Below are 13660 nucleotides of genomic sequence, written 5' to 3' on the forward strand. Positions count from 1 at the left end.
AATTTTTAATGTATATGCGAGTACGATTGAACGAGTAATTTTTCAATTGCAATTTGTATTTTTTGTTTGTTTTAGAGCTACCGTTAGAGAACTTATTGAAACGGAAGAAGAGTTCGGCAGAGACTTACAGAACATAGTAGATCGATACATTAAACCTTCTGACAAAGCTTCTGTTCCACGAATTGTTCGCGATAGCAAGGACATTATTTTTTCAAATTTTCAACAAATTGCAGAATTTCATAACTTGTAAGAAAATATGAATATAGAAAGTTCGTAAATAACCTTGAATCTTTTCAGAGTTTTGCTAGAGGGACTTAAATATTATTCAGAGCAACCGAATATGATAGCAAAAACTTTCCTTAGACTTGAGAGAGATTTCGACAAACATGTTAAATATTGTGAAACCGAACCTATCGCCCAGGCATTTCTCGCAGAAAACAAAGAAGCAAACGAATATTTCCAGGTAACTGTAAAGAAAAAGATGTTTCATCAAAATATCAGATTATGTTGGATTGTTCACAGTTCGTTACAAAATGTGCCCCAACATTTTTACGTCTATGTTTTGTGACTTTTTAGAATGTGTTATTTTCTCCATAGAATGCTTAAATATGATGCCGACAGTTTTTTTGCCACATAAGTTGACGTCCATTAACGAATCTAGCGCATTTAGCAAACTTAATCGCTCCAAAAGTTCTGTCTTTCTGCTCCTAAATATTTGGCCTTTTAATTTCAAAATGGAAAGTTAATATTTTGGACGTCTCGATTTTAATTAGACACAAATTGGTATCGTCAACATTGCAAAGTGTTAATATCAACAACTTATATAATATAAAAAATAAGTAAGGAAAGCTAAATTCTGTTCTAACCGAATTGTATTAGGTGCGCAACTTGCGCTGTTTGTCAATAGATGGCGCCAGCAGTGTGTGCTAGTCGATTCTAACATAACCTAAACATCATAAACCAAGCTTAGACATATGGTAAACAAACTGCTACGACACATTAGTGATTTTGTTTTGGTATCATATACTTTGGGGTTTGTGAAAATGTCTGATTTTGTGCCGAATAATCGTCGTTTGCGGGAAGTGCTGATTTTCCTCTTTTATTCGAAAAAAACGGCGGCTGAAGCGCATCGAGAGCTACAAAAAGTTTATAGAGATGCTGCTTTAAGTGAAACAACGTGCCGAGATTGGTTCCGTCGCTTCAAAGACGCTGATTTTAATGTTGACGACCGTTCGAGTGAAGGAACACCAAAAACCTTCGAAGACGCTGAATTGGAGGCATTGCTCACTGAGGATCCGTGACAAACGCAAGAAGAGCTTGATTCAGTATTAGGAGCTACCCGCCAATCCATTTCCAAGCGATTGCATGCTTTGGGAATGATTCAGAAGCAGGGAACTTGAGTTCCTTAAGAGTTAAAACCAAGGGATGTTGAACGTCGTTTTTTCGCATCGTGTCGGGTGATGAAAAATGGATTCATTGAAGGAATCTAAAGAAAAGAAAGACATGGGGACTGCCCGATCATGCTTCTACGTTGTCGCCTCGGTCGAATATTCACGTTGCGAAGGTTATGCTATGTATTTGGTGGGGCCAAGTTGGTGTTGTTTATTATGAACTATCGATATCGACTTCAATTGATGTGATTGAGCCGAGCACTACGCGAGAAGCGTCCGTTGAACCCTCCAAACTCAACATTTTTTATGAGGGCTTTTTCATGGCAGAAATACACTTGGAGGCTTGCCATTGCCCACCGATGGCCGATGGTGTTTTATGCACGGAAATTCGAACCTATGCACTTCCTAATCAATTCAATGTTAAAAATGTAGGAAAATAAAACAAAATTAAGAAACAATTTACTTTTGCTCGATATGACCACCTTTTGTCTTGACTATGGCCTTGAGACGGTTTAAAAACGAATCGCAAGCTGCCCGAATGTGACTTGCAGGTATTTTGTCCCACTCGCGGTCAATGTTTTTTTTTCAGCGCCTCGAGACTGGTAAATCTTTTGGTTTGGACCTTGCTCTCCAAAATGACCCAAAGAGAATAATTAATCGGATTCGCGTCTGGTGAATTTGAGAGCCATTGTGTGGACGTTATAAAATTCGTAACGTTGTTTTTTAGCCATTCTTGGTTCACTCGGGCTCTTGGAGACGGTGCTAAGTCCTGCTGAAAACACCCTTTTTGGGTGTTTGGCTGACCTCCTATTTGTGGTTTACGCCTTGATGTTGTTCCACAAATGGAGGGACCTAGAGTTTCAATCCGACTCCGAACAGCAGATATTTTTTATGAGGAGCTTTTTTCATGGCAGAAATACACTCGTGAGTTTATTTTAAATCCCGCGCTAGACACTACTGATTGAAATTTAATCTCTGTACCATCCAGCACAATTGGCGATAAATTACTCAGGTCAAGAGACTCGTGCGCTGTCGCTAGTGCCTGAGCACATTAGCTACATATAAACAAATACCATTCGTCATTTAGTCATAAACGAGAATCGTCACCGTAAATATGTATTGAGACATTTTGACAGCAATGGACAATATCATTCACAAAAAAGCAAATAGTATTGGATCCAGGTTTGATCCTTGAGATGCATCAAGTTAACTTGTGTTGAGGGAAACCCGAAATATTACTGTAGTTTCAAGAGCAAAATATCATCATTTAATTGTTCTTTAATATAGATATTAAGATATGCGCTTCGTCATGGTCAAGCAACGGAAATTTCTATCGCCAATATTTGAGTGATCAGCAGGTCTGAGAAATTTTCCCTCAATAACTTATTCATGATCTAGACCCCAGTCACCAGGTAGTCGTCTTGTTCCGTTCATCAAGGTATGAATGAGTAAGAAATAGAACAATTTCACTTTGATGCGGAGTGTGACAAGATCAGACCTTAGGCACTAAAATTATGGTACTTTTAACATTTGCCGTCATGTTTACATGGCATGTCCTGAGCTCAGGGTACAGGAGTTCAGTTCTTAACAAATACTCATTTGAAGCGGCACCTTCTGTCGAACAGATGCTGAGTAACCTTCTCAACTCAAATTTGTAAGAGTGCCCACATCCTATAGTAGACAGAACCTTGTCATTCCCATTTGGCCGGAAGGAAATTGAAATCGGTTGTAAAAAATGATTGAACCAGATGCGTGATATTACATATGTTATATACAAGTATAGTAATCAAACAGCTTTTTGCCCAGTAGTAAATTTAGGCGTTTAAGTAGAGCTTTTTGAATAGTCATAGCCTAAACTCCAACCCTGTGGATTTATATTAAAAGTACAATTTGAAAATGTCGAATGAGGGGAATTAAACGGAAAAGTAGATACACTGTCAAGCTACTTAGTAAAATTCAAATACAAGCCTGTGCAATTACGGTCGGTTCATCTAGCTCATCTCCCAGGAAAGCTCTCAATGCACTGACACATGTAATTTCGGTAGATCTCCATATCAAGAGGATAGCTACCATAAGTGCATTTACGTTAAATGAAGCGAGGCGCTGGAAGGAAAAATGTATGTTCATGCCATTCTGTTATTGCGACAAACTCAGTTCACCTCAGGGGGGACTGCTTACATCATCCCAACGGTGGCATGCAATAGGGAGTAAACAACTTCGACACAACAGTCTAGTCAGATGATTAAAATGTGGTGTTGGAGATGGTATACATATACTCGTACTCTCATATGCTCGTCTTCCCAATAACTGCAGTATCTTCCAGGCTGAAGTACTGGTAATAGGGGAAGCTTGTAGGCTACTAATTGCAGACTTATCTTTTAAGTGCAACATCGCTATTCTTTCGGATAGCCAAGTTGCAATTCAGGCACTGAATTCAGTTACAAAAACCTCTAAATTGGTGAAACAAAGCAGAAATAGCCTTTACCACCTTGAGTGTAAATCATAAAGTAACCTTAATCTGGATCCTGGGACATCGGAACACTGAAGGAAACGAAAAAGCGGACGAACTGGCAAGATTAGGATTTGCCATGAATAACAAATCGCGGAATGCCTCTACATCTGCATCAACATCTGGACCAGACAACATGCAAAGTTAGCAGAACAAAGGGATGCCTGCAGACTCTCTGCGGTGATAACTGACTTCTAGTCTATCGGGGAACAAGCAGCCAAAATGGGCATACCTCACAACACACACTGTCACAGTTGTAAACAACCATAGAAAAAGGAAACCATTTTCCATTTCTTCTGAGAATGTCCTGCCTGATGAAAGGAGAGAGTGTTAACCCTTGGAAAACCACTGCTCAAGCGTCTGGAGTATCTCGAACAAGTGTCTGGCTCAGACGTCAACAACCTAATAAGATTCTTAAGCCGATACTGGATATAGATATAATAACCATTAAACAAGTTGGTAGCGCGGTTGTGGCAACAAAGTGGTGCAGAAGCGCTAGCTGGATTCTGGATGAATCACCACACCAACCAGATATATTGCCATTTTACTTCCATTTATTTACCTCGATTTATTTATATTTAGATGTAAGTAATGTATTTTGTGAACAGGGGGTGGAAGTGGTTTATTTATTAAATGTACATATCATACGGGTAGGGTAGATTGAAGAAAAGTTACAGAAACTTTAATTCTCAAACACAGCCTGTACTTCGATTCCTATGCTATTTATCTTGCTAATGGTCCTGTGTTAGGTTACGACAAGACACTCGGTGGCCCTAATACCCATTGTGATACACTTGATTTCCATCCCTTAACTAGGTTTCTTAAACTATCATATATATATATATATATATATATAATATATAATTGGCGTATACACCCTTTCTGGGTGTTTGACCGAGCTCCTCCTCCTATTTATGGCGTGCGTCTTGATGTTGTTCTACAAATGGAGGTTTGTCATTGCCTGCCGAGGGGCGACCGCTATTAGAAAAATGTTTTCTTAATTTAAATGTTTCACCGAGATTCGAACCTACGTTTTCTGTGTGAATTCAGAATGGTAGTCACGCACCAACCCATTCGGCTACAGCGGCCGCTTATATTATACTTATATCTTTTTAAGACGGTAACTTGTCTCTCCAGTGAGACATTTTGAAAATTTCCCAGGATTTGAAAGAAATAATCGCCACAACATTTGGCACGGCTTCTTTGAATTGCAGGACATTCACGGAGGAGGTACATTTTTTCTTCATCTTCACAACGCCCGCAGAAGTTATTGTGAGGTACACCCATTCTACTGGCTAGGGTGCCAATAGTGCAGTAACCAGTTATAACACCTGTGAGGACGCCGGTGGTTGATCTGTTGAATCCCAGCAGACACTTTTTCCTTTTAAGTTTCAGTTTTGGCCAGAGTGCTTTGGAGACCTTGCAGTGAATAGTCAGAGACCACCTTCTATTGGTTTCTGCGATTACGCTCGAGTCAATCGCACTGCGCAGTTCGTCTAGAGGAATGCTAATGCCCTATACCACTCGCTGGAGTTCAAACCCAGATCCTTTCCTTGCACACTCATTTTCCTCCACTCCAGAGTGGCTGGCGACCCAACAAAGTGTGGTGTTGTGTTGTTGGATAAGCGAGAGCGACCTTCTACATTCTTTGACACATCTTGAACTGATACGCGTTGAGACCAGTGTCTTGATCGCTGCTTGACTGTCCACAAAGAAGGTAAGGTTTGTTGGAGGTAAGTCCATTAGTGTTATCGTTTTTGCTGCTTTGTCTATAGCGTAGATCTCAGCTAGGAAGACGCTACTTCGGTCTGGGAGTCTAAAGTAGCAATTAAGGATAATTGTTCTGCGTAAATTCACGATCCAGTGTCATTGTCCATCTTTGAGCCGTCAGTATAAATATGGTGACCACCATCATCTAATATGACTCTGGTCTGGCAATACTTTCTGTCGGGTGTTTTTATTTTATTTTTTATTTTGTTCAGATTTGTATTGGGAACCAGAAAGTCTATTTTCCATGCGTCTTGCAAGTTTGCCACAAATAGTAGAGCTGATGTATGACCGGATGCGTTTTCTTATAGCATGACTGCTGCTTCAATCCTGGAAGCAGATTTGGCCGCTATCCCTTTAACATTTATATAGGATACCTGTTACTCCTACACAAGCTAATCGTTGAACTTGTATGAGATTCTTTAGGTACGACGCCACCACCACCCACCACGCGAAATCTCCATAAGTCAAAATGGGTCTGATGATCGTATTGTACGCCCAGTGGTTTATATAGAGTTTCAGACCTCATTTTTTGCCAGATAAGGAGGGCATTACAAGCTTTCTTCATCGTTTCCTCGCTGTTCCTTTTCGAAGAAAGCTTTGAGTTCAGAATTATGCCATGATACTTGGTCCTGTGTTACATCGAATCCTTTTTTGAAGTTTTTTCACTCTCTTTTTATCTTTTTATGATAATTTTTTCCGTTCAATACACAGAATTCTTTACAGAATTAGCACAGCCTTATTGTAACATATGCACGCATAGTATATAGTGAGAAAAAGTTATATATGAATTTACATAAATATATCAGTTTCTACATATGTATATGCATATTCTTGTGTAGTTGTTTCATGATTTTTTTATGGTCTGCAAATACAAACAAATGAGTATATTAAATCGCGAGGAGAAGTATTCACATACTAATATTTGCCCATGTGAATGAATGTATGAACATACATAATGTGCACATATGCAGTGGCAAAAATAATTATATTTAGATTTTCAAAAAATTTTCGGCGATCAACACATTCAATATTTTAGTCATTTTTGAGTTGTTCTCGTGGACGTGTCTAGAAAACAGATTTCTGAATTATTTTCTGTGAACTTCTCCAAGCGCTTCGTGAGTTTTTCGTCGAAAAGAAGTGTGTTGCATTTACATATGTATATGTAGAAGTATATATAAAACCATACATATACATATCAATATATGCCATTTTAGCACATATTGAAAACTTAATATTGATTTACATGTGCAAAAATATTTAAATAATTATGATTTATTTGTGTTCTTGTGCTGATGCTTTGTATGCATATACGAATAAAATTATTGAATCGGTCTTATAGTGTATCGAAAGTATTTCAAATTTTCGTTTCTCAAATTATGTAACAAAAATTTGTTTATAATTCTATAATTGTCTTTTGCCACTTTTGATAGCCAATACGCTAACAGTTAATAATAAACGAAATACGCCTCTATTCATTAATGCATGGGGTTATTTTTACATGACCTTGATCGATTTGGTTTTGTGTATTATTAATATACAGAAGTATATGAAAAAATCAACAAATATAAAAGTTCGAATGAGATACCTAAATTGAGGAAGAGGCAGTGATAAAAAAAGTTTGTAAATACGATTAAATGCTAAAATAAAAGATAATGAATGTGAAAATAATGTTTTAACTCATAAGATTAAAATTCAGCGTTTTTATTTTTACTTGGTCGAAACTAAGGGTCAGTTTCACAAACCATTCTTAGCTCAATTTATTTTGTGTTATTTGACTTAAGTATAATAAATGACTTCTGTCGCAGCTGCAGAAACGAGAAGCAAGTGGAGAGTGTTGAATACTTTCTCCGCCACTGTCCCGCTCTCGCCAGAACGCAACATCGTTGTCTAAATTCTTAGTTCTTTGGATGTCTGGCAGAGTTGGAATCTGCAACTGTCTTCAATATTTCATCGTTTATCAGAGAAACAAAATGGTTTCACCACTTCGGGAATTCGAGGGGGAGACTTGTGCTCAAACAAGTGGTATCACAATGAGCATTTTATTATCTAAGTTCAATGCCAATTTTTGTATAATAGCCAGTTTAGTCTGGCGGCCTTTAGTTTCATGTGCTGTATTTTAGCTGAAGTACATATGTAGATATCTATGTTTGTATGCTTTCTTCAAGAGAGCCCTTTCGTGTGCTTGGGGAACGGATATGTGTTTAAATTTGATTGACGGACGTGTTTGCGGCCTCAGCGTGCATTAGGATGGACCAAAAACTAAAAATATTTCACGATGGTGCCCGCTAAATTTGTTCTACGTCACCCATATTTTTTGTTTTTCTTTAATTTACCCGTGGCGCCAACGTTTTACGTATTACCATTGAATATGCATAGGGAGAAATGCGCTTTTCCGTAAATTTGATATGAAATCTTTACAGATCGATATAATTTATAATATATTACATTATTTACTCTCCGCTCACAAATGTACAACAAATTATACCAAAAAAACGCGATTGATATTTCTGTTTTTTTAATTTTTAACAATCTTTTAAATTTAGGGAGGTTGTCAGACCGCTATAAAAAAAGAATTTGTTTTTTGATGTAGATGATATTGATGATCTGTAAACATTGTATACCAAATTTACTAAATATTGCATTTTTTCTATGTTTAAAATGATGGCTATTTAAAAAGAAACGTTTTTACATCTATGTCAATTGAGACTTTTTACACACACATCTTTTTTACTGCTAATTGTGTTTCCGTAAATTTCGAAAAATAAATTTTCCAAAAGTTTTATACTATTGAAAAATTTTGACTTTGGTGTAATAAAATTTCCTCCTTTTGGTTGATCCATGATCATCCAATCGTCTCCGTAATTCGGACTATTAAATTAAGTATCTTTCCTGAGATGTAGTACAATACATCTTCGTAAAATTCATCAACCTCTATACCGTCTTCGATTTTCTTATTGTTCATTTGCGTGACTATTTCATCTAACTCATTGAATTCTATAGAGGGATCTACATTGTCAAACTCAATGTCAAGCCACTTTGTCTTATCAACTTCAACATTAGGCGTTGTATTCAGTATTTCATTCTTGGCTTAAAAAGAAATTAATTATAATGCACATGATAAGTGTATTTATACATAAATATAATTATTAAATTTTTTACCAAACAGATATCTCCACAAACGGTACTCAAATTGAAGTGGGATGGAGTGAGGCCCCTTGCATATCTCATGGCGCCACAGAAATGTTCCAAAACGGTCTGTTGAAATTATTTGCTGAACGTAGTAATATGATCCTATAACTGAGGTATTCGTGACAATTATTCCTCTCTGAAATGGTGCTCAACTGGTTTTCATTGGAATTATGGGGTTTGACATAACTAAAGTCATTTCATTTAATATATAACTATGTTTCTCAATTTCGGAGCCAAGTGATTTCTTGTATTTGAATTTTGAATTTAGGGTATTGAACTAATCGTTTACCAGTTGTATGAAATCAGCACACACAAACTATGGCCAGTGGAATAACATTCGCAACGGTCAAATGTTGGTCCGATAGTTTAAGCACAATCGATAAGTCCGATCAAAAGTTCAAAAGCTTCGTTTTTATATACTAAATCAGAGTCTAAGAAGTGGTTTCTAACCAACAAAACAAAAGAGATAAAAAATGTATAAAGTATTTGTTTTTCCAACTTCCACCACTGAAAAGTAATGTTTAGGGTTAAAACTAATGACAATTAATGAAAATTTTCAACCAATATAGTCAAACAAATTGTCAAATAAGCAGGTTCACATTTTTTGTTTTGGCTACTTGGATCACTGTATACACTGTGGGCTATCCTAGTACGAGTATACATGTAGCTTGTTTACACTTTTGTTCATTAATTTTTTTTAACTTTATATATTTACACTAGTCAGAAGTTAACGTCCAGCGCACTTCATTCCACAAAATAAAAAAATTTCTAAACTTGTAATTTATAAAAAAGTGTACATCATTTAGAGGTATATATTATATATAATATACCTATATACACTGAAGAGCAAAACTGTAACAAAATGTAATACTTTCTATTTCAACACATTTTTTTTTAGACATGTTTTAACAAATCAAATATTTTTTTTGCATAACTTTATTGGCATGTATGTACTCTCTCTCTCAAACCGGTTTGGTGTCAATGCAACAACAACAACACTAGTAGCAAGCATAATGCAAATAAAGACAAATGTTACAGTTTTGCACTCAACCCATTTTTTATTTTTTACAATAAATAAAATAAATATTAATAAGATGTCCAATATCCTTTGGATTTTTTCAGCTCGTGGATACGATTGGGCATACTTCGTGTATACCTCAAGACAAAGTCAGTCGGAATAGCATCCCATACATCGCGTGTTCGCTCCCACAGCTCATTAACTCCACTGGGCGGACTTGAATATTCGGCAAGCTTCGATTTTACATGACTCCATAAATTTTCGATTGGGTTCATGTCCGGTGATTGTGGAGGCCACTTCAAGTTACGAAATTTTTGGCGTTGCATCCAATTTCGTACAACATGTGCGGTGTGCTTAGAGTCATTGTCTTGCTGAAAAATTACTTTTTCAGCAGCAAGACCCATACTTTCCACTACACCCGGCAGGTTTTGTTGCAATATGGCCAGGTATTCCTCTTTCCGCATTATACCGTCTATTCGTACTAAAGGACCCACACCATTTTTGGAAATGCAGCCCCACACCACAATGGAGCCACCACCATGTTTTACTGTCTCCTTGATGTGATGTGGCTGGACTGCATTTGGATCTTTAACCCAATACCAGGCCCGACCATCTGACTGAAATCGATTGATTTTGGTTTCATCAGACCAAATAACCTGCAATCGTTTTGAAATTTTATGAAAAAAGGTCTTTTATAATCCATTTATAAAGACGTACCTGATCCCAATCTTCAACTGTCCAGCTTTGGTGAGCCGCAACAAAATCTCCCTCAACTGCACATGTGTTTTTGTCAGCATTGCCTTGGTTTTCTTCTCCGCTGCCTTTAGCCCCAGTTTTGACAGGCTGCGCCTGGCTGTCCACTGACTGGCATCAATATCCAGCATCTTTAGTGCTTTTTTGGGAGTGACCGCCTTGCTGCTTGTTACCAAATTTGCCAGATGGCGGGCATCGCGGTCGCTTATCTTCCTTGGCCGGCCTCCTTTGTTACTGGGAACAGCGTCTGGTACATTTTTCCGCAGCCTTTGCACAGCCATGTGGCTCACTTCGAATTTTTTAGCTATTTTTCTTATAGACTCGCCCTTCTTCAGCAAATCAATTATTTGGCGTTGTACTTCCCGATTTAACATTTTGTCTTATTCACGGTCACGTTTATAATAATTAAAAATCCACCAAATATATAATTACGAGAAAAATAACGGAAAATTTGAAAATTAAGAGTGAGTGCAAAACTGTAACATTTGTCTTTATTTGCATTATTGCTTGCTACTAGTGTTGTTGTTGTTGCATTGACACCAAACCGGTTTGAGAGAGAGAGTACATACATGCCAATAAAGTTATGCAAAAAAAATATTTGATTTGTTTAAACATGTCTAAAAAAAAATGTGTTGAAATAGAAAATATTACATTTTGTTACAGTTTTGCTCTTCAGTGTATATATATATATATAATTGGCGCGCACACCCTTTTTGGGTGTTTGGCCGAGCTTCTCCTCCTGTTTGTAGCGAGCGTCTAGATGTTGTTCAACAAATGCAGGGACAGTTTTAAGCCGACTCCGAACGCCGAACGGCAGATATTTTTTATGAAGAGCTTTTTCATGGCAGAAATACACTCGGTGGTTCGCCATTGACTGCCGAGGAACGACCGCTATTAGCAAAAACTTTTTCTTCATTTTGGTTTTTCACCGAGATTCGTACCTACGTTCTCTCCGAATGGTAGTCATCAACCCATTCAGCTACGGCAGCATTTAGAGGCATTGAATTTAATATTTCAGTACGAGAAAATTTCAACATAACCTATCCCTTTACGAGCCTATCCTCCGCTGTGATTTATGTGATTTACTGTTTCGAGAGTAATTGCTTGCTTCCGTCATATCAGCTTACGTCTCTCTATTATAAAATATACAAAATTTCTTTGCATCGGAATGGCTTTGCTTTATGTCGTTAAATAGTACACGTTTAGCACAAAGATAGTCTACATGTGTGCTACACCTGCTTCGTTTTGTACTGATTCTTGTTCGAAGTGTGTTAGCGTAAATCCTGAACTAAATATATATGCAATCTATAGTATGTTAACTTTTATTCGAATGCAAATTTTTTAAATATTTATCAATAAGTTGAATGCTGCTCCAGTAACTCTGTTCCAATCGCATTTAAAGGATTACCTAAGTTTGTACATCAATAAAGTATTCAGGGACAATAAAAACCTACAACTGACCCTGTATGCTAACATTTGCAATACTAATGACGTACTTGCAGAATTAAATGAACCAAAAATTTTATTATTGTAGCAATCCAATTATAACCAGAATATTAACAGTGGCGTGCTTAAAATCAAGACAAACAAACTTACTGCACTGCTATTTCATCTATTAAATGATTAACGTCATGAAACTGTAAAATTTTTGAGAACTTAGTTACCGGACTTTTTATACACAATCATAATAATTTTCTCTTCCGGTTCTTGCCGATCAGCCAACATTTTTCCTAACAGATATGAGTCATATCGAATGAGATGTTTGTGGGTGGGCATTTAATAGCTTATATTTTGAGATCTTGAAGTAGATGGCGTCAACCATTCGCGCAACCAAGGGGGGAAGGCGGTTTTGGAGATGCTACTTTTCATCGTAATTAGTACGACTAGAAATTAAAAATACAATAACTGTAATAAAAATAATTTGCAATTAAAGTCCGTGGAAAGGCCAAAAACAGTTTTCAAAGTCATTGAACTGTGAAGAAAAGACGAAAGACTAACGAATACATAATTTTTGAACTATTCTGGTAGTTCTTCCTATAACAATTTGCGAGAATGACATATCGTTCTCATTATTCCGTGGACTCAAAATATTTAAGTAGTATGATGTCACGAAAGCGGTTGAATGGGGCAGCACACCTGTATATCTATAAAAACTTAACTCCCACGGCGGAAAGAATTTTAGAAAAATTTTCTGAAAACGAGTCGAAATCAAATAATAGCTTTTTTTGTGCTGCTAAATATATATATTTGTTCCCTTGTGATTTAGATTTTATTTGTTTTCATTAAAAAACTGTTTTTTTTTTTGTTTGTTGTTATTAATTTTTTTACAACATTGAACGTAGGTGTATACAGTGGCGAGCATAACTGCGCGCATGATAATTTTTTTAACAATATATTTCAAGTTTGCACTTTTTCGCTATTATTTAATATTCTTTAGTCAAAATCATATAAATCAAACTTTCAAACTTCATATTGTATAAAATTTAGAAAAAATAATAAAATTTCCATTTAATTTTTTAATTTCTTAATCAGAGTTTTTACAAAACTTTCGGTTATGCAGTAATGTTGGCACATAAAATTTTAGTAAAATAAATGGAAGTTCTAAGTTAATTATTTTTTTATTTTACGGCGTTTTACACTTCATTCCATATAAAGATACATTTTTATGGAAAAAAATGCGCAAGAGCGTTGGCAAAAAATATTGAAAAGAATCAACTACTGTTTTTATAAATTGCATTAAAAAAATAAAATAAAATAAATAATTGCTCACTCCAAAGATTTAGAATAAAAAGCTCAAAATTTAAATTAAAATTTATTGATTTTTTTCTAAATTTTTTATAAAGTTTGAAAGTTTGATCATTAGGTTTTGTTTAAGGAATGAAAAATATCAAAATAGAAAATTAAATAAATATAATCCGAACTCGACACACATTGTGAATATTTAAAAAAATCATCATGCGCGCTTTTGTGCTCGCCACTATAGTTGGGTACCATTTATGTATCTACCTTTAATATTTTCTCATATTTTAT

At 36.1% G+C, this 13660-nt stretch overlaps 1 protein-coding gene across 4 annotated transcripts in view; it reads left to right on the top strand.

The window, feature by feature from the left end:
• The window catches only part of LOC128866313 (obscurin), a 91061-nt gene that overhangs the window by 9725 nt on the left and 67676 nt on the right, over positions 1 to 13660 (top strand). For 2 of the 4 annotated variants that reach the window (XM_054106934.1, XM_054106937.1), the window contains exons 5-6: positions 76 to 246; positions 298 to 463. In XM_054106934.1, the coding sequence (XP_053962909.1) occupies positions 76 to 246; positions 298 to 463 (337 nt within the window). Of the gene's footprint in view, positions 1 to 75; positions 247 to 289; positions 464 to 6695; positions 6786 to 13660 lie in introns of those variants that run through there. The other 2 variants (XM_054106936.1, XM_054106935.1) reach the window with 2 other exon arrangements.

This window comes from Anastrepha ludens, chromosome 6 (assembly GCF_028408465.1).
Source record: "Anastrepha ludens isolate Willacy chromosome 6, idAnaLude1.1, whole genome shotgun sequence".
In the NCBI taxonomy this organism is placed as follows: domain Eukaryota; kingdom Metazoa; phylum Arthropoda; class Insecta; order Diptera; family Tephritidae; genus Anastrepha; species Anastrepha ludens.